The 25,528-nt window shown below is 40.9% G+C and overlaps 1 protein-coding gene and 1 long non-coding RNA gene across 7 annotated transcripts in view; one reads left to right on the top strand and one right to left on the bottom strand.

The window, feature by feature from the left end:
* akap9 (A kinase (PRKA) anchor protein 9) overlaps positions 1-25,528 on the top strand; it is a 53,573-nt gene that overhangs the window by 3,500 nt on the left and 24,545 nt on the right. For 4 of the 6 annotated variants that reach the window (XM_035620022.2, XM_047330010.1, XM_035620026.2 and 1 more), the window contains exons 2-21: positions 3,582-3,845; positions 6,665-6,709; positions 6,974-7,036; positions 7,804-7,947; positions 8,132-8,287; positions 8,482-8,679; positions 8,771-11,647; positions 12,776-12,859; positions 14,345-14,492; positions 14,729-14,799; positions 14,900-15,017; positions 15,243-15,340; positions 15,430-15,535; positions 15,988-16,222; positions 17,844-17,904; positions 18,834-19,172; positions 19,590-19,868; positions 21,765-21,901; positions 22,201-22,406; positions 23,442-23,674. In XM_035620022.2, the coding sequence (XP_035475915.2) occupies positions 3,582-3,845; positions 6,665-6,709; positions 6,974-7,036; positions 7,804-7,947; positions 8,132-8,287; positions 8,482-8,679; positions 8,771-11,647; positions 12,776-12,859; positions 14,345-14,492; positions 14,729-14,799; positions 14,900-15,017; positions 15,243-15,340; positions 15,430-15,535; positions 15,988-16,222; positions 17,844-17,904; positions 18,834-19,172; positions 19,590-19,868; positions 21,765-21,901; positions 22,201-22,406; positions 23,442-23,674 (5,862 nt within the window). The remainder of the gene's footprint in view (positions 1-3,581; positions 3,846-6,664; positions 6,710-6,973; positions 7,037-7,803; positions 7,948-8,131; positions 8,288-8,481; positions 8,680-8,770; positions 11,648-12,775; positions 12,860-14,344; positions 14,493-14,728; positions 14,800-14,899; positions 15,018-15,242; positions 15,341-15,429; positions 15,536-15,987; positions 16,223-17,843; positions 17,905-18,833; positions 19,173-19,589; positions 19,869-21,764; positions 21,902-22,200; positions 22,407-23,441; positions 23,675-25,528) is intronic. The other 2 variants (XM_035620024.2, XM_047330011.1) reach the window with 2 other exon arrangements.
* LOC124849769 lies at positions 16,399-18,835 on the bottom strand. Its single transcript, XR_007030311.1, has 2 exons — positions 18,183-18,835; positions 16,399-16,919 (listed from the first exon to the last, which is right to left on the bottom strand). It is a non-coding gene; the product is annotated as an uncharacterized LOC124849769 (long non-coding RNA).

Raw genomic sequence — 25,528 nt, forward strand, 5'->3', positions numbered from 1 at the left:
TCATGCAGTTTGTTATGGATAGAAATGTATTCTGTAATTTGAACAAAAACCCCCACCACCAATGTTCTACATGTTTGCATATGAGGACTTAAGAAAGCCCAGCTCATTAAATGGGAATATGAAAGACTGCATTTAAACCTAATATGTTCAGCTGGCCAAAATCCAGCATATAGTTGAAGTTACTAAACCTGGAATTTTATGATTTTAACAGAAAAACTATCCCGGTCCATGCTGATGCTGTATCTTTCTACATGAAAAGACAGACACAGAGGGTTTCTGATTTTATGTTCTCCAACCAGGGAACGTGTGCCAGATGTAAATGCACTAAGGACATTGCTGTGTCGCTCACTGCTCCCTGTTGTCTCTGGGGCTGGAGACTGTGGCTGCTCTCATAAGGAGGAGGATGATGGTGCACAAGCACTTCAGTAACTCTGCAGAGGTTCTGAGGATACTTGACATTGATTGTGGCTTGGATTTCATGGAGAGGCAAAGAGCCTGCAGGATCGTGAATAATTAGAATATATTTCAGGGTGATTGGTCGGTCTGCTTATGTCTAATGTTTCTCGGACTTGCAGTCGTTGAACAAAACACTTAAATTTAAATACAAAAATCTTAAGAGGTTTTACAGGGACACTTGTGGTGATTTTAGATTTCAAGAAGCAACTTCTCTGCTGTGCTTGTGCTTGTGATGTACACAGAGCCTTGAATTAGTTTTTTCTTATCACCAATTTGAATGCCCCCTTCTACTGGCAATATGCACGTGCTGAGAAATAATGCTGTTAAATGATGAAGCACAATTAAGGCTCTACTTGCTGTGTAGAGAGAATTCTGTGTGGGCTTCATCCCTTGTCTTTAAGACATGAATGTGGCGTGGTCATGGCTCTGCCTGTGTTTGTTGCCTCACAGATGTAGCTCCACCTGCTGTACTGGTGATGAACCAGATGGGGCCGATGTAGCTTCAGTTGCTGTTGCATTGTTTTCAGGACTGTTGTTACATGTTAACTGGTGTGTGTGTGTGTGTGTGTGTGTGTGTGTGTGTCTGTGTGTGTGTGTGTGACTAACACAGTCATTGGCATATGACACAAAATGGTGAGCTTCCCCTTTGGCAGCAGTGGACTTCTGAGTAATGCTCAGAATCAGTGTAATATTGACAAAAAGTCAAACTTACAGAACTCCCCTGTTTTAGTGATGCATTTTACTAAAATGTCACAGCCAATAAGTACACGACTAATAATTTAATAGTAATAAATACTTTAGTGATAAAAACTTAGAATAGAGGAGTAGTTACATATGTCCTCAAACTACAATATATTATTCTGAAAAACTAATTTTGTTCAGACATCAGTGTTCATTCCGACTGTCACAACATTGATTCTTGGTTCCCCCATTAACACCAGATTGTAATAACAATTTGTGCATTTGTGTGCTAGACACAGATACAAAAAAAAGCCTGTGTGAAAAGTATGCTTGTGTAAATGTTTTCAGACAGCAGATGGTGATACACCTACGTAGGCTCTGTTCCCCATATGGTGATACAGCTACACAGGCTCCATCACTCCATATGCTCGGCCAATGCTCAGGTCTGCTCCGCCAAATAAGGCAGCCCGCTACGTTAAGCAGCACAACAAAAAAAGGCAACGGTGTATGGAGCGATTTCTGCTGGCATGTCCTCTGCATATCGCACACTACTGCTTGTGTGTTATTCTGATTCAGGTGGAAATAAAGGACAGCTTGTTCTTTGGGCCTCACAGTCATTCGTATCTCACTCTGTGTGCCCTGGTATTTGGTGGATGAAGCTCTTCTGAAAACACAGATAGGCGGGTATATTTGGACGAGAGGTGGAGCACGTGTGGAGGTGCAGAGGCACAGATCAAGAGCCCTTTGAGCTTTTTAGCCGTTTGTTGTAGGCGGGGGACGAGATCGCGACGCCCACTCTCAGTGGTGCCGTGTCAGACTCTAACCTTTTCTACAGCATCACCAAACCAGACCTGTCAGGAATTGCCAACTGCTTGAATCAGCCTTGCTCCTACAGGAGCAGGGTTTACCTGATACAGTAAGTGCATAAAATCTGTGCTGCGTGTTGGTGAGAGCAAACTAGAGCTGCAGCAAGTCATTGATTAGTCTATCATCACAAAATTTATTGACTTATTTGCCAATCATTAAATCGTTTTTGGTCGTTTTTTCAAGCAACATATTCTGGTTCCAGCTTCTCAAAATGTCAGGATTTGATTATTTTCTTTTTGACACAAACTGAATATATTTAGGACTGTTGGTCAAATAAAACAGGCAACTAATTGGTTAATTCGTTTACGGTTGTGATGGGGCACAGAGCCATTTCCTGCACAGGTAAGCAAGCGTTGCCAGGGTATCCCTGGCAACCACCTATCTATATCAATGGCAATCCATGCAGCACCTGTGCCTCGACACCTGTAGCCCTGCTGTGTGCCCCCACGCAGCTGACTGACGCCCACTTTCTGTCACCTCATACATAATGGATGTCCGAGGTACCGACTGTTAGGAGAGGAAGTTGTAAATTTAATTAGGTCAGCGCACGTGCTCATATTACACGTGACTTCACACCTCATAATTTTAAGCGAGTTGTGGTGGGGTATGCCATGTTTATACGTTTTCCTTAGCAACAATAAGTTGTGTAAAGACATTTCAGCCTCACATGAAAAATACTGTATATGGTCTCCTTCAAACCACTTTATAACATGATATTCTCTACAGGTAAGGACACACTTCAACATATGTGAGGAATAAATAATAAATAACAAATAAATACTTACTTAAATGAAGGAGAAAATGAAATGAAATAGATTTTTTAGATCCAGCGGGTAACTACAATGTGGGTTTCTGTGTTTAGAGGAAGATTTATCGACTGCGATTGACATTGCCGTGGAGGAAATGGAAGATTTATATTAAGCACAAGCACTCTCTTTGTACAAAAGTGTAGACTGATACTTCTTCTCCAAAAAGGTTTTTCGAATCATAAAATTTGTGAATATTCACAATTATTAATGCTTAACATATATTTTTTAAATATACTGAATAAAACACAGAATGGAATTTTGAACAAGAGTAAAGATAACAAAACATGTACTAATTGGCTGTTTGGACAGATAGTTGACATAGTTTGAAAATGTAATCCCTTTAGTCGGGATTAGCACCTGGCACAGCAAGAGGCATGTGTTGTGTCATATGGACACAGGGAGGGAGGATTCACTCGGAGCTGGGAAGACGACTTTTTGGGGCACAAGATGTTTCGCTTGAGTTTCAACAAACTGTGCAATCTCAGTGTAGGTTTATATATAATGTATAATTTTATTAGACGTATATTTGTCGTCAGACTAATGGGTCTTGAATTAGGTTAAAGCAGGTGATTATTTCCCTGGAGTCTGAGCATTAGGGTCAGATAAACAAAGATCAGAGCGGAGGCAAAGACTGGGAATGTATGCTTAGAATAATGCTTAAAATGATGGTTGCTGAAGTGTTTTGTGTGCTTTGACATCTAAAGAAAAAGGATGACCTATGAAGAATATAACGGTATTACATTCTTTTCTCCTTTATTTCCTCTCCAGTTGGCTGAATACCGCCAGAGAAAAGCCCACGCAGACTCCCAGAAGAAACAGAAAAAGAAGAAGAAAAAGAAGACTGCGGAGGACTCGGAGGGGGATTCGCAGAGAAGGGTGGAGGTCGAGCCAGATAAGTCTGTGGAGGCAGAGGAGGTCTGTCGAGATGGATCACAAGAAGGAAACAAAGACCCTCCCACCACAGAGTTTACCTTCGCAAGGACGCTGCGTGGCGGAGAGACTGTCAAGCACGACCAGACCTACACTATAGAGGTAGACACACTTCTCTCTTCTACTTTATTACTACCAGAAAGAAAGGTTTTTGGAAAATATTGGGACATTCAAGTCTGTTCATTTCCTTTAAATGAATATCATGAACCGTTTGAACCGTAGCTTTGTGCTGAAATACACAGATAAAGGCATTCGTTGCACGAAAACTCATGACGGAGAGAAAATTGTATTTCAGAGTCAAGATGGTCTGCGGTAAACTGACGCATAATTTCTGGACTGTTTTTAATGTGATGAAAGGAATCAATTTCAAATGCTCATACATCAACCCAAGTTAAATCCAGACAATCTAAAGTATGTCACTTAATTTTAAGGAAGGATTATTTTAAATAGTTTATTGCTGCTGGAAATTTACCAAAAAATACTGAAGTGACTTTTTAATGTCTCAATCAGTGAATCCCTCATCATGTGTTGGAAAGCCACAGCATTTCTTTAATTGATTCATAATTCCCACAACATTCCACTAAATAGTTAATATAATACATTATATTAATTAAAAATCTTACAGTTAATGCGGCACTTGATTTTATTCATGTCATCTGCTTCTCCTGCACCGAGAAAGTCTTTTTAACTTTTTGTGCTGCGGGTTCATTTTATATGGCTTTAGTTATTTATCATTAGCCTGTACTCAGCCTATAGTTCATAGAAGATGTATTCATAGTCATAGATCTGTTTGCAAAAGGTAATTTTCTTCTCCTGAGTGTTGTTTCTGTTTTTGCCTGGAAATGAACGTGCCACAGAAATGTAAGTTTTTGTTAAACTTAAAGAGTCGATGTGTTGATGGAGCATCGCAGTTTTATTTATGTTGCATTATTGAGTATGCTGTGGCAAAAGCAAAAAGAAATTTAATTTATGTCTCACTTTTCTTTCTGTTGGGGATGTTTTTCTGCTTCATCTGCTCAGTCACTTCCTTGTTGTCATTCTGTCAAATTCTCTTTCATTCATATCTAACGTCGGCCTCTCTGGCCAATGATCTTTCTGCCTGCCGTCCTCGAGCCAATCAGAGGCCGAAACTTCTGTCTTTCAGACCTACGAAAGTATGTTGCTAACCTCAATAACGTCGTTATACATTTCAATTGATCATCATATTGAACCACTGTTGAATAGTCGTCTTGTTTTGTACCTCAAGGCTCAAGCTTGGACTTTTTGAAACGCCTTTAATGGATTTTTAGAGAGAGAGAGAGAGAGAGAGAGAGAGAGAGAGAGAGAGAGAGAGAGAGAGAGAGAGAGAGAGAGAGAGAGAGAGAGAGAGAGAGAGAGAGAGAGAGAGAGAGAGAGAGAGAGAGAGAGAGAGAGAGAGAGAGAGAGAGATTTTGAAAACACAATGTTTATTGAGAGAGAGAGAGAGAGAGAGAGAGAGACCTATGGGTCTTTGCATGTTTTTTTCTCTCTCCATCATTTGAGCCCTGTGTGTGTGTCTCTTTTTATCGGCACTGGGCAGCCTCTCTCCCTGAACCCACTGTACATCTGATGAAGTACATGCCGACAAAACTACCGGTTGCCATGGAAACAGACAATTGCCTTAAAACGGGTTGTGATGCGTCAGTCTGTGTGACCAATTCCTATGGCCTTGCACCACTTTTCAGCAGACCTTAAGTGTTGATCGGAAGGATGATGTTTATTTATTTATTTTTTTATCTTGGAAGCGACCCATGCTGTAGCCGAGCTGCAGCTTAGCTGTAAGGAAGTTGCTGTAAAAATGAATTTTAAGACACCAAGACCATACCAGGTAGTGTGTGTGAATTATTCATGCAGGTAACTGGTTTAGCCACTTTGAGTTTAATGCTCTGTTTGCCCTCGCTCTTGTGATTTTTCTTTATTCTCGCGGACATAATAGTCTTGGCGCTTGGAGATTTTTTGTGGTGATGCTTTACATGGTTGCTGTGGAAACAAACCAGCATCAAAATTTTACATGATGTCATTTCACAGGCGTCCGAAAAAGACAATAATTATAAAATACAAGCGATGCCTCTTCGACACCAGAGCTTGGACATGAACTTTCCATCAAACTCTCTTATCAACGAGGTTGTAAAAGAAAAGCCCACATATCATGGTCATGTCTAGGGACGGGGTTCAAGAGCATTTTTTTAAATTTAGATCCAGTATCTAATCCACTTATCAAATCTGAATCCTATTAGTTGCTTAATTAAATGTTAATAGGTTGACCTGTCAACAAGTTATTTAAGGCTAAAATAGCCGCAACTTAGAGATGGCTCATTAACTTTGGTTGGTTGAGAAGGCAGAAGCACCACAGCCTAATTAATGTTCACAAACTGAGACACACATAATTTATGAAATTATTTTTAAATGCATCAGGCAATTTTAAGTGACGTTCAAGTCCTGCAATCGACTAAAGTAAAAACCCATTATTTCTCTTTTGTGCTGGCTCCCACACAGTTGCATTTTTTAATGACTTAAGAATTAACTTGAAAATAGACTTCAATAATATCAGTCATTACTCTGTCGGAGTGCGAAAGGAGCTGTGTGGAAGATGTGGGTTAAACCCATATTTGAATTCAGAGTGGATTCTGAAGTAGGACATACGACGGCATTGTTTCAAATTATGATGACTGAACATTATTCTGTAGATTGGGAAGACATCTGGGAATGTTGGAAACCCTTATTTTCACAATAAAAGACCAACAAAAGTTGGATATAAGTGTTTATTTGTGATTAATGTAATGCAGTAAAATCTTCTACAGGGCTTATACATTGTGTAAGTTTTCTATGTGGTGTATTGGTGAAATCACTTCATTTTTCTATTGATATTATTTTAATATTAATTGGGGTCCTTTCTGTTGCAGCCGGAGAGCGAAGTGTCCACTACCGCTGAAGATTATTCCTCAGAGGTGAGATGGACCATGCACTGATGGAGTTTGTCTTTGGCGTATAAATATATATTTTTTCCTGTTCTTAAAGAACCTGATGTGATGCCTAATACAACTATAAGTTAAAACTTAAAACAAAAAAAGTTATCAAATTAAGAAAATCTAAAGCAACAAGAGAAAGAGTTAGTATTCCGTACAAATCTGCAGAGAGATGATTTCTGAAGCTATGATTCCGTTGCAGTTCCCATAGCTTAACGTTTCACTGACAGCATTGTGAATTAACAGGTAAATGGGTGCCATGATGACATGACAGAGATTCTAATGATGTCTTCGAAGGATTTTATCTGGGTACAGTAATCCAATCAGGCAGTCCTTACTTGCTCTCCTCTCGGCTTTGCTAGCAAACTCTGTGGCTGCTGTATTGACTCTCTATTTGCTTAACATTTCAGTCGTCTGCAAGATGTCATGTAACCCACTAACCATGCCTGTCTTATGCTGAATGTACCTTGACCTACGCCTACCTACTGTTTGATATTTAAGAACCATGATGTGGGGGAAATGAGAAAAAAGTCAGTTGAGTTTACTTCAACCTGACTTCTTTGTGACAGTTTAGAGTTGTAAATGATTTGTGGAAGCTGAAGGAAGGTGAAAAGAAGGGAGACACAGTGAAGTGTTTGAAAGAGAGAGGAAAGGAGGCGTTACACAAAGATGTATGACTATGACTAAAATGAAATAATTTCAGTGCTACCATAACTTTCTGTAACAAATTATAAATAAAAAAAAAAATTGAAGTGTGTGGGATGAAACCTTGTAATTATTTCCCCCATGACATCCAGCGTTCTGCAGCACTGCAAATGTCTGCATCTTTTTAAGAGAAAGAGTCATAACAGTGATCTGACAGCTTTTCTGTCCTTTGTCTAACAACCAAACATATATTTTTACTAGTTGATAATATCAAAACATTTACTACACTTTTTTTCCATGTGACCCCTTGCTCTTGTAACTGACTGCTGTTGCTCTGGAGTGGTGACTAAGAGCTAAGCTCATTCCTGAAAACTACCACTTTGCCAAAGCCCTGTGAATGCCTACCTCTTAACTGTTATTTTCCTTTTCAGGACGAGGTGGAGTCTCTGCAACAGGTGACAAAAGGAGGTACGATGCAGGATATGGAAGATGCGCTCGCTGCCGAGACCCAGTCAGTGGAGGACCTGAGTCAAGAGGAAATCCGGGCTGCCTTTGGAACAGAAGGAGTACAGCAGGTAGATATTTAGTTTTGATATTTACTGTATTCTAGATTATTCCTTTGGAGTTTAAGCGTTTCTTTTTCTTCTGTACATTAAGGCTAAACTTTCTACTGCAATGGAAAATACCAGTTTCTTGCTCTAATATCAACCGTAAGCCTGATGTGAAGTCATATCACATAATGCAATTGTAATTTTATAGCTGCAGGACTTTGAAGCTGCTCTGCAGCAGCGAGATGGCATCATCACCCAGCTCACAGCAAACCTTCAGCAGGCTCGTGAAGAGAAAGACGAGATCATGAAAGAATTCCTGGAGCTGACAGAACAAAGCCAAAAACTACAAATTCAGTTCCAGCAGGTAGCAACAAAAAAGTGTTTTTTTTGACCTAAACTCTTGTATTATATTATTTTACAAAGGTATTACTTTGTACTTCTGCTTCTTATCAATCTGTCCAATTAGGAATTGTTGAGCTTGTACATATTATAAATGGGAAGTACAAGGTTTTTCCTCTATTTTTGCGGATCCTGACTACCCTCCACTAATAATCATAGCTGCAGGCGGGTGAGACACTAAGGAATACCAGTCACAGCAGCACAGCAGCCGATCTACTGCAGACCAGGCAGCAGCTTGTCCAGTACCAACAGCAGCTGGAGGAAATGAACATGGAGGCCAGGAAGCACCAGGGCAGGAGCAGTGAACATCTGGAGCACATCAGCCAGCTCCAGCACAAACTCAATGAGATGGAGATGGTGAGAAGATGTATATTTTTAGATATTAATTCTGTTTAAATTTGGTGGTTACACACCATGTTCTCAATTTGACACCGTGTTTTCTCCGTAGTCGGGAAGAAGATCCGAAGAGTCGTTTACACAGAGGATAAACAAAATGGACCTGCTGATTGCCGAACAAGAAAAAGTCATTGCGGATCAGGAGCAACTGCTGACAGAATCGAGAGCGGCAGAGGAGTCTTATGGACAAACACTGGAAGAGAAAAGTCTGTTCATTTCGGAGCAAACTGCAATAATCACAGAGCATGAGCGGTCATTGACCCTGCTCAGAGAGGAACTTGCTCACGTAGGAAGGACTTCAGATGAGAATATCATACAGCAGTCAGATGAGAAAGACCTGATCATAGCAGAGCAAGAGAGAGTCATTTCAGAACGCGACTGCTCTCTCACACAGCTCGAGGATGAACTTGAGACCTCCGAAAAGCGCCTGCGTGATCTCCAACAGCGAATGGCCACAAAAGAATCAGAGCTTGAAAAATGCCTTGATGAGTTGGAGAGCACCAAGTCTGACTTAGAAAGTTGTATAGGTGAAGTGGACAGTTGTAAATCAGAACTGGAGAAAGGGCGAGTTGAGTTAGAAAGTTGTCAGAGTGAACTTTCAGCCTCCAGACAAAAAGAGCGAATGTCCTCTAATGAAATCATGCAGCTCATGGGCTCAGTGGAGGACCTGCAGAAACGCTGTCACCAGGGCAGCCTGTCTGAGAGTGACACCATCCAAAAAATGCAGGAAGAGACTGAAAGGAAACTTGAACTTGTCAGGGCAGAGCTGGATGAGATGTACGGCCAGCAAATTGTCCAAATGAAGCAGGAGCTTAATTTGCAACACACAGGGAAAGTGGAGCAAATGACTGAGCTACATAGTACTGAGCTTGAGCTTCTAAAAGCACAACTGTCTCAAAGCTCGACTGTTAGCACTGCTGAGGTGGACAGTCTCAATGCTAAGATTAAGGCGCTTCAGGAGACATTAGAGCAATCCCAAGCAATGCATGATAAAACCATACACGAGCTAAGCCAAGTCTCCCGCGAGAAGTTCAACCTGCAGGTCAACGTTGAAGATCTTCTTCAAGATCTTCGTACTGCTAACGAAAAAGTGGAGCTGGTCTCCCACAGTCTTATATCTCAGGAAAGCCAACAAGGTGAACTTCAGCGCTTCCAGGAGACAATTGACAGTCTGAAGAGCGACCTGGCTGCTGCGCAAGAAGCTGCACAAGACGCAGAAACAAAACATGAATCCGAAACAACCAACTACAAGATCAAGCTGGAGATGCTAGAAAGGGAGAAAGATGCTGTGCTGGACCGCATGGCCGAGTCACAGGAAGCAGAGCTGGAACGGCTGCGGACTCAGCTCCTGTTCAGCCATGAGGAAGAGCTCACCCAACAGCGGGAAGAATTACAGAGGGAGAGTTTCATGACCACAGAAAACCTTCTAAATGAAGCTGCTATCAAACATGAGAGAGCGTTGAATGAGCTGCGCATTAGTTATGAAGAAGAGCTGCATTTGTTACGAAGAGAGAAGGCAAACTTTGCCACAGAGCGAGATGAGCTTTTGCATCAAATTCTTGGCCTGAAAGAAGATCTAAAGCTAGCGTTGCACAGCTCCAAAGCAGATGAGCTGGTTGAGCAGCTCCAAGAACTTCAGGTGGAGATTGAGGAACTGAGAAAGGGAGGAGAAGAACGGGTCAGAATGGAAAACGAGTTTCAGACATTACTAAAAAAGACGGTGGTGCTTGAAACACAGACAAAAGACAAAGAACAATGCTGGGCAAACAAATGGAAAGAGCAGGAATTAGAAACAAAGACGTTAATAGAATCCATTAACACTTTAAGAGAAGAGTTGGATGCAAAATTGATGAAAATTGAGACATTGACAACAGAGAAGAGTAAAATACAGCAACAAGTAAATGAGCTCAGAGAGGAAATTGAAAACCAGAGGACTACTTTCTCTTTTGCTGAAAAGAATTTTGAGGTAAACTATCAGGAGCTGAAGGATGAGTACGTGTGTCTGGTTCAGGCAAAGACGCAGCTAGAGGAGAGGACACTGAAGGAGACACTAGAGTCTGAGGCTAAAATTGCCAGCCTTCAGTCACAGATTCGGGAGCTGGAGGAGAGCAGCAGAGATATCAAAATGGAGGACATAACTACAGATGGTAAATCTTTGGTCGAAAAATATACTACAGAGCTAATGGAGAAACTTAATGTTACTTTGAGTGAGAAGGAAAGCCTGACTGCCAGGCTTTCAGAAGTTACAGAGCAACTAATGTTCGCAGAGAGCAAAGTGGGACAGCTGGATGAAGAGCTGATAAAAGTGAGAACAGAAATCGCAAAGGTCATGGCCCACAAGGAAAGCCTAGGAACAGTACAGGAAAAAGAGCAAGGGCTTATGAGAGAGCAGACGACGGGGCTGGATGCCCAGAGAAAAGCTAAGCTCCAGCAAGAAGAGCAAGCTGTACAGCCAGATAGTTCTTTTGAGGATCATCACTCTCAGATTCAATCTCTGCGAGAGGAGATAAAAGCTCTTCAGTCCCTGCTACTGGCAACTGAATCCGAGAGAGACGACATCCGGCAGACCCTGGATCTTCAGAGGCTTTCGCAGACCGCAGCAGCGCTCCAGTTCTCGGGGGAGGGACCTGTTGAAGGACGATCCTCTCCGCAGAAGTCCACAGCCTCAGGGTCAAACAGGCGCAAGAGACGGCAGAGGTCGAAGCAGGAGCGCAAACTGGGCAGAGAAGACTGCAGCAGAGAAGAAAGGCAAAGGGAGGAGGAAGAGGAGGCAGTGGTGGAGGAAGAGAGAGCTCAATGTGCCGCAGAGCAAGAGAAGCAGCCTCAGATGGAGAGCCAGGTTATGTCATGTTCACAGGAGAGGGCCAGTAAGGAGGAATTCAATGATGGGTGCCAGGGAGACGGAGGCAGAGACTACATCAACAATCAGGTAGGCACTCGCATGCATCTACTGCACTGCTCTTCACTAAAAACGATCTCACTGCCGTTTCTCTGCCTTTTTAAGTCGGATTAAATTGCACGTTTGATTGATTCAGGAGCTTTTAGAAAGACTGTGTGAAAAGGAATTGCAGTGAATGTGGCATGTATCACAATTAATTCGGTGGTGTCTAATGTTGTTATTAACCTCATTCAAAATGTGATCACCGCATTCATAGCCACATAACGCTTAATCGTGGAAGATAATGTGGCTGAGGCATCTCAGCACTGTCATGTTTTCCAGTGACATTCATGAGTGCAAACTGCCTGCAGGCTTGCTCTCGGATGTGGCATTGAGCCGCACAGACTGTTAGAGACCCATGTTTTTTTATTAAGTTTGTGAGGACCATTCATTTGACAGTGAGGGGTGCTTGTGGGAATAATAATGTGACAGAAAATGCACACCCACTAGCACTCCACTGGCACAAAGCAGAAGAAGAGGTGTCAAGACTCTCACCGATGTTCTGCTCATTTCTACTTTTTAAAGAGGCACTATACAATATTTATAATCTGCTTTCATTTGATGCTGCTTGCAAACAATCACCCACAGTCCTCTGATAGCTTTGAATCATTGCGGTTGTGTAGAAATGTGCACATTGTAGTTTCTTTCCGTCCTGTAGGGAGTGAAGGGTTTGAGGTGAGGAGCCATTTTACCCCAGTCTTTTCTGTGTCTAGTCACTTCAAGCTGTGTCTCCGTTATGCCAGGCAAAAGATAGTTTACAGTGTCCTTCCGCCATTTCACATCTGTGTTTTGTACATGTCACCTGCTGGGTTGGAACATTTTTATTTTTATTTTTTTATTTTGTTCTGTGTAAGACATTCTACATTTTTAAATTCAATACCAGAACTTAATGGAGCTGCTTTTTAAATGACACACACACACACACACACACACACACCAACTTCATGTAAAGCCCATACACTGGTTTAATAAACAAATTACAGTGGATACTTTTAATAACAATTTGATTTCTGCACTTGCTCCCCTCTCCCTCTCAGGAAGTGATCAATAATGGCACATCTTTTCTTTTCAGGCAACTTCAGAAAAACCACAATATTTTTCTTCTGCTTTCTTATTTAGGTGAGCAGTAATGAGGCGGACGACCACCACACGGAGCCCGTCGTGTGCCGGAGAGCAGAGGAAGAAGAGGAGACTACTGAGCATGTAAATGCCACTTAAGCTCACATCCTGCCCCTGACTTTGCAGTGTCAGGCGTGATTTTTTTTTTATACAGAACATCATACTCTATAAAGCTCAATAAATAGATGCTCATACGGCAGTTTTGTATTTTTTCAGCCTGATGAATACCACCTGTTCATGAGGAGGTGCATTAACAGTGCCCCCAAATTGTTTCACTCAAATCATGTGAATTAAAACTTAAAAACAAAAAGCAGATTAGCAGATCAGTAGTCGTATTAGACGAGTCAAAACATTTACTGCTGCAAATGAGGTGTCCTCAGAGCGGCACTGCACCGTGACAGAAATAAAAAGTAAAAAAACCCAATATTTTTTTAAAGCAAACCAGACCATGACATTACACTGTCTGTGTGCTGGAGGATGATCCAGCGCCCTTAGGCAGCAGAGTGAGATAATTTCCCAGTAAGTCAAAATATCCCACGAAATTCATGAAATCTAAAAACTTCTGAAACCTCTTTGTTATCTCTAAGTAAATGGGCACGGTGAGCAGTGTTTTTGGCTGTGGAGAATGGCAGAGTATCCTTACACGACCTGTACAACAGGTTTGAATCCACCACTTGTGAATATCACTGTATGTGTAGGTGAAAATTGCAGAATCTCAAAGATTATTTGGTCACTCGATTTTTGCCACCTAAGAAACAATCTCTTTGTAGGAGCAGTTCCTGCACAAGGGCCAATAAATGCAGCATGTTCTCATGGGTTGTAGTAATTAATTAGGTTTTTATTTTTCTCAGTAAATTATAATTTTCATCATAGAAGTAATTCCGTATTTGTTGGTGTGTGTGTGTGTGTGTGTGTGGCAACAGCGGTCGTCTGTTGGTTAGTTACTGATGGTCTCTGTTCTGCATGTTTTTAAGCAGCAACATCTGAATGGTTACGGCTTTGAAAGGGCTCTCGTCACTACAGCGTCAGATATGGTATGCGTGGGCACAAAGCATTTTAAATGCAGCTTAATTAAGATGCAGAGTGCACTTTAAAAACATCAAAGGTAACAAGAATCGCAATTTCATAATTGCATAACCCTAACGAATTTGTGCTAATGCAGAGTGCATATTTAGACAAATGGACCTTGCCGTGCTCCTTTTGTTCCCTGCTACTGAAGTGATGATGGCAGACCTTTCCTCCTGAAAACAGATGGCTTGTTGTGTTGCAGTAACAGGATTATGTTATTTAATCATTTAGCTGCTCTAATTAGCAAATAGATGCTGCGTAGTTTAATTTGTAATTAATTAAAAGTGATATTTATCCTTTGCTTTTTTTTACAATTCTTTCGGTCTCAAAGGCATTTTCTTTTTATGTCTCCATGCTGGAAAGAGTCAAACCCAGAGCATTATATTTTCGGGTTGTCCATTTGTTGTCAAATTTGCACAAATATTCACATTGTGTTGCATTGTTCACATGTGCATTATTCCTACAATTTTAAATGTGGTGGTGTCTTCTTCCTGTCGTCAGGGTGAGTGCAGGCTGCAGATGGAGGCCCAGCGCATCAGCCTGTCTCAGATCCACGCCGCCCAGCTCGAGTTGCTGCAGGAGGAGACTGATACCCGCACACACTCTCTGGAGCTGCAACTGCAAAACCAGAAAGTCCACGGTGACCTGGGTGAGCAGATTTGTAGCTGGTTGCCTTTGTGTGCTGCTGTGTTTGTCGCAAAGCAGTGCTCCCCACGTGTGCTTTGATCCATCATTCACGATGGTTCAAAACAGAATGGGATTTTGGTTAGCTGATGTATCAGGCATTTGTTTTTGTTATAGTTTTCTTTGTGTTTTCAGAAACATTTAGAACATTTGAAATATTAAATGAATTGTGTCGAATTGTATGCCTTTTTGTTTCCACAGATGACACAAAAATCTCCAAATATCAGAACATGTTTCAAGCTGTGTCTAAAGAATGCAGTGAGATCATTCTGGTAATTATATATAAGATGATATATTTCTAAATACAGTAGTTAAGAGTAAGCGTTTATGAATGAATTTCATGACTATGTGTTTCCACCATGTCTCCTTCAGTCTTTTCGTAAGATGTTTGGTGAAGAGTTTTTGGAGAGTGTCGATGAGGGCTGCAAGCCTCATTCGGAGGAAAGACCAGAAACTAGTGAATCCCCCTCCATTGTACTTGAAGCCAGAGGTAAATTTCTAAAACATTTAAAAAATCATTACAGATAATAAAACGTGTGAATGCAGCTCTGCATTCTTTTTATGCACAGTAATATCTGTTTAAAACTACAAAACTGTATATTCAAAACCCAGCCACACATTTGTACATAATCCTATGAAAATAAAATAACCTAAAATGGGATTCATAAAAATTACATCTACTCTAAAACAACTCTTGACTCATTTCTTGTTGTAGAGCTATACAGAGGTCTTCAGCAGGTGAAAGGGACGATTGAGCGGGAACATCAGCGACTGTCACAGCTCCAGGCTCTGCTGAGAGCTGATGGGAACAAGGTGAGACTCTGTAGACTGAGTTTGTTTAAATGAACAGAGGGGATAACGGCGTTAACGGAGACACGCTAACAGATCTTTTGGTGTCCCAGGTGATGGAGCTGCAGGTGGCGTACGATGAACTGAGGAGCAGCAGTGAGAAGGAGATCTCTGACCTGCGTTTGCAGGTTGCTCGCTGTAGTCCCTCCTCAAGCAAAGGTAAATGGAGTTAAAGGCACAAATGAAAAATTAAAGCAAATAGGTTAAACACTAATATTTTGAACATTTTTTCACACCCTGCATTTGCATATACTGTAAAACACCCACCGGTAGGTGGCAATTTTCTGGTAACTTGTTAAGAAGCTGTTGTTGTTGTTGTTGTTATGTTGATGTTATTGTTGCTTTTATTTCTTTCTCATGATGTTGAGTAATAAATTGAGAGATTATTTCAAACAAACTCAATCATAATGAAAACAACGACAACAAAAATTTAACTTTATCGAAAATGTGTAGGCTTAAGCTAAACTTATTACGCCTACCCTTATTCATTATCACACGTATATTACAAGTACAGAAGCCCATTTTTCCATTCAAGTTTCATTCAATTAATTATATCCTTAAATTTCCAGTTGAGCTTCTTGAATGTCACATTTCACCTCTGTATCGTTCAGGTTCAGAGGAGCAGGCTGGTGCGCCATCCACCTCCATAACCGAGGAGTCACAGAGGCTGAAGGTCGAGGCTCAGGAGAAGCAGCTCCAGCTGGAGGATAGTCACAGACAAGAGCTGGAGCGTCTCCGAGCTCACTACCACCAGCAGGCCACCGAGACCCAGGAGCAGTACACCACCGAGCTGTTCATGCTGCAGCAGCGACTGCAGGAGGTCACAGACACTGAGACCCCCCACAGGTAACGACACAAGCCTTCAGACACAGACGAGGCATTTTTACAGCTAAATGTCCTTACATAGATAATGACTGGGGACTATGTGAAATGTTAATGACAGGAAACATAAGCGCTAACTTTGTCAAACATAAAACCTTTGTTTTTTTAGCAGAGAACCACATGCCAGGCTTGACTCCCAGTTAACTGTTGTTGTTTTAAAACTTTACTCATTTCACATTTGAGTTCCAATATCGTCCACATGATGTTACAACAAAATAAAAGAATATACCTTTAAATTTGCTCCATTATAAACATTGATTTCTGAAGCAGTAGGTCAACAAATTATCTCAAGCTGTTTGAGAAGAGAAAATGGGGATCCAATAAATTACATTTAAATTTTCACTGACACTCCCGCTCCCATTTACAGTTCTCGTAAATTAGAAGAGCTCGTGTAAATATTTGTTCACCTGATTGATTTATACAGTGCATGTATTAGACGGGTGTGAGCACATGATCCCCTGCAGACAACTTCTAATACAAGCTGGTCTGCACATACTGTGTAGCATGTGGAAGCTACCTGACCCAGTTCAGTTGACAACAAAGACTCGACTAATGAAATATTCACTGGGTTGTTTAGAGCGTTATTCATGCCCTTTGTTTGTCCACTAACCTATAAAAAGTACCTTCATCGGCTGTTCCAGATGGCTTCCTGATGGGAGTGCTGCATAGGAAACAAGATGAATGTGAGGCAGTAGCACATGAAGGACTCAGTAGATTAAACCGAATCAGTGTCTTGATGAACTTCAGGTTCACTCTGAAGTAGAAAAAAGCATCACGTGTTTGCTGCCAGGTTGATGCATTAACTATAGGCTATAGACAGAGATCTCAAGATCTATAAACTACTAATATCTCTTACATACCAGTTATGACATATACACAAAGACTAATTTATATTGTTCAATCCAGATTACTCTGGGTCACACCCACCATTACTGTGAGCTGATGCTGCCCTCCACTGTTTGATTTTCTAAATACAGTTGATATTGCCGTTTTCAAGACCCGGTCTTAAAATCTTGTTGTCTAATCCTGTTGTAAGACCTGTTTTAAGACCATCTGTTGGACAAAACAAACACAACTTTGGAAGGGACATTTTTCTCTATTTTCAGATGGGTTTTATATATACATTTATATATACAATTCATTACTCAAGAAACAAATACGCAAATTGATGATAATAATAGTTAGTTGCAGTCCAAATTATCTAATTAATTCATCTTGGGTCTACATTATCACTTTTGGATGTATTACTTTTCATTCATTGAGAATACTAAAGAAGTCGATGCTTACGCTTTTGTTTGCTGCTTAAGTTTTGAGTTTTTTAATTAACTTATGAAAGGTAATGACCAGCCAACATGTATTTATGTTAATACTATAAGAAACTGTGTACGTATGTATTCATCTGTTCTTATAAATGCAAAAGAAATTAATTAACTAAATTTAAGAATAAGATTTGACATTCTTGCCTAATATTACCTAATATTTTAATAAAACACTTCTGGATATCAGAGGTAAGAAGAAATATATTTTGAACTTGATGTGCGATTCACAGAACAATTCATTTTGACATTGCTTTTTTGACTTTCAGCCTGTCCACAGTTCCAGAGTCCAGTTTTGAGCGGGTGGACGAGCACAGCGAGGAACTAAAGGTTTGTCTCCCACATTTTGGCCTCATCTAAATCCCCCATGTCACATGCATCACTTCTTACTATGAGCTGATATGTGTACATGCATTAAGAGGCTATGACAGTAAGGGTGGAGAGGCAGGGGGCAGTTGCAGCCTTTAGGCTAAAACATGCTCTAAATCCCCAGCTTTGCTCCAGGAGCAGCATCGTGAGCGGACCTATACTGTATCTAACGATTAAAAGGGTTGGACGTCGCATAACCTGCCATTGTAGCGTGTTACTCGTGAACCAAGTGGACTTACTGTAATCTTGGCGGCTGCGTGAATGGAGAATTCCTGTCTTGCGTGAATGAATCGCTCTCCATTTGAATCCATCTCTCACTCACATCGCTCCAGCTTCCTTCCTTTCATACTCATCCTCACTCCCTCCAACTGAAAAACTCCACATCTCGCGTCTGTGAGCCTCCTTCATCCTCTTGTAGAGATCAGTGAGGGAGATAATGGAAGATTGACAGTCGCACAGGAGGAGTGAGAACTCGTAAGAAACTTTAGGAAAAAACCTGTGCATAATACCCTTTGAGACATTATGTATTTGGATTGGACATGTTAAGCTTGAGGCGGGTGGTACCAAAGAAGCTCAAAGACTGTGAAACAGACAAGACCGGGATTCATCAGGAGACAGAGCAGTAGTGTTGTTATGTTGCTGATAATGCAAGATATCTCTTAATCGCCCTATCATCCCCATCCCTGGGGGGGACGGAGGGAACAAAATAGTCTATTTAGACCGGTGGGTTGGGTTTAGCAGCATTGAAGAAGACCTGTTTATTTCAGGGAACTGTCTTGAGGAACTTATTTTTCTATTTCTTGTTGTCAATAGCAATTTTAAAACACCCCAGTCAACTGTTATCTGGTTCTTCAATTAAAAAATGTTTCTGCTTCCTTCGCTCTCCGCAGGACCTGGTTGAAGACGTGTTGTCAGAAGGAGGTGTGGAGGTGCATTGGCCTGCTAAGTCGGCAGGCCTGACTGCACAGCTGCAGGCACTGAGGACAGCGCTATACCACAAGTATGTCCAAGAGGTTGCCACTCTCAAAGAGCAGCACAGCAGTGAGTTGAGGCGACTGAGAGAGGAATTGGAGCAGGAGAGCCAAAGAGAGGAGTGTCAGGAAGAGAGAGGAGGGAGAGAGCAGGAGCTCAGCAGCGCTGGAAGCTGCAGACAGAGCCCCGGGGCTGCCGGACAGGTCGGGCTCGAGGAGAAACAACATTGGGGCAGAGCGGAGGAGGAAGTTGCCAAAGTAGGTGGCCAGGCATTTTGTAATTTTATGCAACTCTCAGCATCTTTTGATTGATATGAAAGGATACATGTGGAATTAACATAAATAGTACATAAATCAATGATTCATTTGTTGTTTGAGATCTTGTTTTTAGCTTGTCAAATATGAATATTTCCTTGCGATAGTTTACTGAATAACTTTGGTTTTTTTGACTGTAGGTCGAACATCTGAGGATGTAATCTGGGCTTTGGAAAGTTTCATTTTTGATCGATAATGAACCAATTGTTGCAGCTCTAGATACTGTACAAACATTAAAGGGGACACACAAGGGGAAAAGAAGATCCAGAGTTAACCCCAATTTAACCCTCTTAGATCTCCATTATCTTCCACATGATATAAAGTCCTTTAAAATAGCTTTGTGTCCATGTTTTCTGTCAGGCCATAGTTCAGATGTCAGTGGATTTCGCGCTGCAGACGGAGCGGACTCGCATCAACAAGCTTGTCTGCGAGACGAGCACCTCCATTCAGACCCAGTCATATGAAGAGGAGATGGAGCAGAGGGAGAACGAAGAGCGGACTCCCAGGGCTTCTTTCAGCCCAGGCGCCTGGCTGGAGGAGGTGGAGAGGGAGCGACTGGAAAAGGAGCTGGAGGAGAGGAATGCAGAGATCCGAAAGTTAAAGGAGGAGCTGCAGAAAACTGAAACAGCACCGGAGCAGGTCAGTGAACTGTCACACCTCATGTGTTGATCTACTCTCACCACACTCCACAAATTATATTTCATTTGAGATAATTCCCTACTTGTAATGCAGGTAATACATCAATCTGACTGAATTTATATACCGTATCATTGATTATGTATGTTTGAGCTGTGGTTGATGTTGCTTGTCTCTGCTCTTTACCTGCTCTTCACAATGACTCTGTGTCCATATACGACAAGTAAACAATGTGGTTGCGGCCTTTTCATTTTGCCTTGTTTGAGCCTGGTTCCTTTTTCAGGAACATGTTTTGGTTTTCAAGTTTACAGAAACAATGGGTTGTCGGTAGAATGGGATTCTGTTTGGACATTATTTAACCAACCTTTCATCCCAAGAGCAGCACAGGACCATGTAAAACAAGATACTCACAGTTTATCTCCTGTTTAAGTCCATTACAGTGCCATAATAGTTTTAGTCTTTCATAGTTACCTTTCTGCTGTAAATTTAGGGAATAACATTGAAACAGCTGTTTTGATATTCACATATAATCATATTCCATTGTTCTATTGTTCCCCACTTCTTTAAAATAATATTTTATTCTAGATCATGCAAACTTTCATCATCTATCTACTCCGCATTGCCCTGGTTTCCTGAAGTTAATATCGGATTTGTTCTTTTTCAAAGCACTGTTTTGTAGAGCTTATCCCAGGGTCTGATTATCTTTCACTTACCATTTATTGCATGATTAGGCTTCAACTGGGTGGGAGCTGTGGCTGTCAGGTTCAGGTTCGCTCTTTATCAAATGAGTTGCTCCAACACACACTTGGTGGTGATTCAGATATTATAATTCAGGGACAAAGTTCTTAAGCCTCTATATTGGTTTGGATTCATTTTAATGAGTGAGAAAAATGTCATCTTTTGTCTTTGACAACACCCACCAGAGATGTCTACGTGCATTGTGTTATTCTCTCCTAAATTCTCCTGAATTATCTAATTTCTAAAAAACCGAGCAACACCAAGCCTTTCAACAAGGTGAACATTGTGGTGTTGTTCCACAGAAAATAAAAAGGTTGATTGAAGTTGTCTTAGAAAGCCAACGGGATGCTTTAAAAAACTTTTAGACAAACATTGAATGTTCTATGGGCCCATGAAATATGGAGGATTATAAATTCTGACAGTGATGGTTTTTTAGTATGAATGGAAATTTAGTAATGATGATAAGTAATTCAACATAATAGGAATTTGCCTTGGTCGTTTAGTGCATAAGAAAATAAATACAAAAGGATGTACAGTAGTACAAAGAGAATAGCACTAACAAAAAAACTACAATAGATTTAAATATATAAAATACAAGCAATAATATCTACAAGTATGTGCAATTTGTCACTAAAAGCTTAATTCTGTACTGGTTGATATTGTGTCCCATGTCAAATTTATGTTTAAACCTCATTAAGTGCACAGTATTAAATGTTGTCTGTTGGGAAAAGAGTGTAATTTAAAACATTCTCGTATATCTGTCTAAAAAAGTGATTCTTTAATTGAGACCATTTCTAGTCTTGCATATCTGCAGTCTCTTCATAGTCAGCGTCTGAGACTTCAGAAGGAGAGTTTCTGAATTTGTGCTGTGTTCCCAGGAGGTGGCGCTATTGTTTCTGTGCCTCAGGTGCACCTGTTGCCATAGCAGCACAAAGATAGTAGTGTTTCTCTCGGCTCCAAGGGAGTGAGAAGTGTGTCTGTATGTGTGCTCGTAAAAGAGCAGTGTGCGTGTACGGTTGCCGTTTGAATTCCCTCTTACTAATGGCCGCACATTCAGCCACACTGTCCGCTGCTTTTGAGAGTTTTCAGAAGTCTTGATTATCCAGCTCCTATTTTGCAATGACGGGGCTGCTGTCTGTGTTCTCTCTCCTGCCTGTCCAGGCCTTTAAGAAGAGAGAAGACGATCAGAAAGAAGTTGAGGAAGAGGAAGATCCTGGTGGGCCGGGAATGAAGGAGGCTTATGCACAAAAATCCTCATCACAGGATGATGGAGAGTCCTCCGATAAGGACACTGAAAGGTAGTATGGGATTCATACTGCTCTCTAACCCTTATAATCTAATAAACCTCTAATCTTATAATCAAATAAACTTGCACATATAATAGTTGTTATTTTGTGATAACCTGCAGCATGTTTGTTCAATTCTGTCCATAAATCAGAAAAGAATAATTCTGATTTCCATCGTTTTCATTGTGTGACAGAGGGTGACACTGTAATCTCAAGGTTTAGTTTTTTTCCACTGAGTTCCACTTTAGATATTTAAAGAAACGGCACTTAATTTTTGTTGATATGAACTTCACATTTTCTCTGGTTTTCAGGAACCTGTTGCGTGAGGCCAACGAGAAACTCAGCCAGGTGCTGGCTGATGTCCTGAAGACGACGGCAGCAGCAGAGGAAACTATGGGCCTCCACATACAAAGTCTATATGATGCTTCCAGTGAAGGGCGGCAGGCTTCTCCTCCCACCTCACAGAGAGCAACCTGGCAGAGAGTTAACACGCAGTCCTTCAGGCCGTTTTCTGCAGGCAAGTATCACAAAGGATTAGAAATAATTTAGGTAAATGCTTGTCGGTTAAAAAAACGACATCTACTGATGAAAAGGCCTTGGTTTATGCACTATATTGTTGTAGGTTGTGGGTCAGAGTTTAACAAGGAAAAAGACCAGCAAAAATAGTATAACTTCAACAAAATGTTACTTATTGTACAGAATGTCAATAGTGGACTTTAAATCTATTGCTGTGCTTTGAGGTTCCACCATCCAGAGGCATCGTCTTTTTAACATTTGCAAACCAAGGCGTGCAAATCTGATGTAAATTGAATTTATTTGAAATGTTTTATAAATTGAACTCAGGGATTGAGTGTTGTTAGAGTTCAGTTTCAGAGTATCAGACAACCTCCTCTGTTGTTAATGTTGTCATGTGAAATGGAGTAAAGCTGCACCATGACTACATAATCCTTATCCGTGATCAAAGAGATAATCCTGACTTTCTCTTTTCTTTAAGATTTTTTGTTTGGTTTTCTATATTGAAAAAAAAAAAACCTACACCAACACTGATGTCAGGTGAAATAGTCTGAATGACAACAAAGTCTAATGATAACAGTCTAATCCTACAGTAATACCGTAGTCGTGGATTAATTGACCAACCTTGTCACGAGACTCTTTCTTTCTTTTTTTCAAGTGAAATATGACTACTATTAAACTCAAAGTGTTAAGCCTCATTTTGGCCTTTTGTCTGTGCTAAAGTTCAGCACTTCAAAAGCCTGTTTTTTCACTGTGCTGCTCATTCTACACGCCGCTGTAGATATCAGTCTTTCATGGATGCTACATAGACGTGGCTGGGATTATGACATGCTTGCATGAAAATGAGGTTGGTGCTTGTTGAATTATATACCTGCCTGATAATTTTCATGTGCAGTGGAAGCAGCACTAAATCTAATCATGTGTTTGAATGTAAATAACTTTCAAATTATGTTATGTTAGCAATATGACACTGAAAAGCAGAAAAGCCTTTCAAGCAGGAGTTTTGCATTAAACGCCTCTGTTCCTCCGGTCGCTCCAGGTCATGCTGCAGAAAGTTGCCAGGGCAGTGAGACCGGTGGAGACGATGCAAGTTCATGGTCGGGTGAGACGGAGGCTGATGACAGTATGGAGGTGTCCCAGCAGATGATGGACAGCCTGCTGCAGGGGGCGGGGACACAGTTACAGAACGAGGAATATCTAATGGGTATTGGTAGCCGACTCCAAACTGCTCTGGAGAAGATGCTGATGGCCATCACCGACACCACCGACCAGGTACAAACCAAAAATTGTCCAAAAAAAAAAAATGCAGAATTCACAAAAAATAAAATCATTCCTTTAAAAAAAACTATTTTGCCTTAAACATCTTTTAGTTAGAAATTATAATCAAATAATCAACAAACCAGCCCAAGAATTCTGATCAAACATCTGATGCTACCTACGTATACTTGAAATTGTTAAATACTAGCGTTAATGTTTAATACCCATCCTGAGCTGAAATCTTTAAATGATTTGAAGTTTCAGATAGATTTTTCCTCAACGGTTCTGTGTGTTTGTTTCTATAAGTTACCAATCAACAGAAAGACCTAGTGACACATTTATCTTTTGTGAAAACATTCAAACGCCCTCAATCGACACAGTTAACCCCTTGTGTGTTCTCTGCGCTGGTTCATGGAGGTATAATGGGGATGAGGCTGCAGAATGTGGCCGGCAACACAGTTGGCCTGTCTAGAATTCACACACAAAAGAGCTGCCTCATTCTCAGTGGTTGCCTGTAGATACGAGCTGTATTTACACTTGAGCTTTTGTTTGGCTGACCAGCCTATCATAGTCCAGTAGGACAGAACAAGTCCCCCCCCCCCCCGCCTATGTAACGTGCCTGCTGTGGCCAGCGTCAGCCCACAGAGACGGGGCCAGTTTAAGTAGGCCACTGGATGTGTTACAATAACTGACTGCTCGGCACATCTTCCCCTTGGCTGGAATTCATGCATTTTTCACGCCGAGATGGATTTTATCTTGGTGAATCTAAAAATAGCTTTAAAGAAATTTCAGGCCAAGGCATCACAACATCGTTGCTCCAGCGTCCATGTTGGTGTAATGCTATCCATTGAATTATTTCTCACATTTATTTATTTTTTCTTTCCTTGATTTATTTTGTAGCATGCAGTAGACAATAATCAAACTAATCAATGTTGTCTATTCTAGTAATTTTCAGAATCATACAATAATCTATAATATACATTTTTACATCAATGTCACTGTAAAAAAAATTAAAGAATGTTTCGTGATATTGAACAATAGAGCTGAAAATGATAAGCTGATATATTGGCAAGTCGTTTTTTGAACCAAAATGCCAGATTTTTTTTTCCACCCCAAAAAGTAAATGTTTTTTAAAACCTTCCGTTAATTGTACACTAACTTTTGTTTTGATTTTAAATCTTTGAGTCATCATTTTCATGTATTTCACAATAGATTAATAAACAAAATAATGAGTAGATAAATCAAAAATTAAACTAACAGTTGTTTGCAGCCCCAGTAAGGACTCACTCTGGTTCTTATACAGTAGACTGGTTACATGTAAAACAGTTTACATCACTTCCAAGTGCGCACAATTAACAGCACAATAAACTTGTAATCAACAAAGGCTCTAATGGTTTGTTCAATAGTTTTCCTGCTGCCATTGATCCGAGTTACATTAATCTTTCAGTGAGCGGTGCTGGATCATCATGTCTCGTCTGTGAAGCAGCGTCGGTCGTGGACAAAGATTGATGTGACAAGGCGGTCGGGAATGTTAAGTGTCTCAAGTGCTAAACTACTGTTGTAAATGATTTGCTCGCGCAAGGCGTTGTGTCATCGCTCACCTCCCATTATCTGCCAGTGAGACGCCTCAGTGAGACGTGGAATTGTTCGTGTGCAGTGAGTTTGATGACGAGAACAGAGGCAGTAGGTGGGACCTGGAGGCTGCATGTCAGAACGGCTTAATTACTTCTTTTTGTGGCTGCGTAGGGAGGGAATCTGGTTTGTCAACTTTTTGTGGAAAGGGTGTGTGTTGTCTGTGTTTATTTGTGTCTGTGTGAAAGCTATTTGCAAATCTACCTGGCCCTCAGGATTGAAGCCACGCCTGCTTCC

Source organism: Scophthalmus maximus, chromosome 22 (assembly GCF_022379125.1).
Source record: "Scophthalmus maximus strain ysfricsl-2021 chromosome 22, ASM2237912v1, whole genome shotgun sequence".
NCBI classification, from domain to species: domain Eukaryota; kingdom Metazoa; phylum Chordata; class Actinopteri; order Pleuronectiformes; family Scophthalmidae; genus Scophthalmus; species Scophthalmus maximus.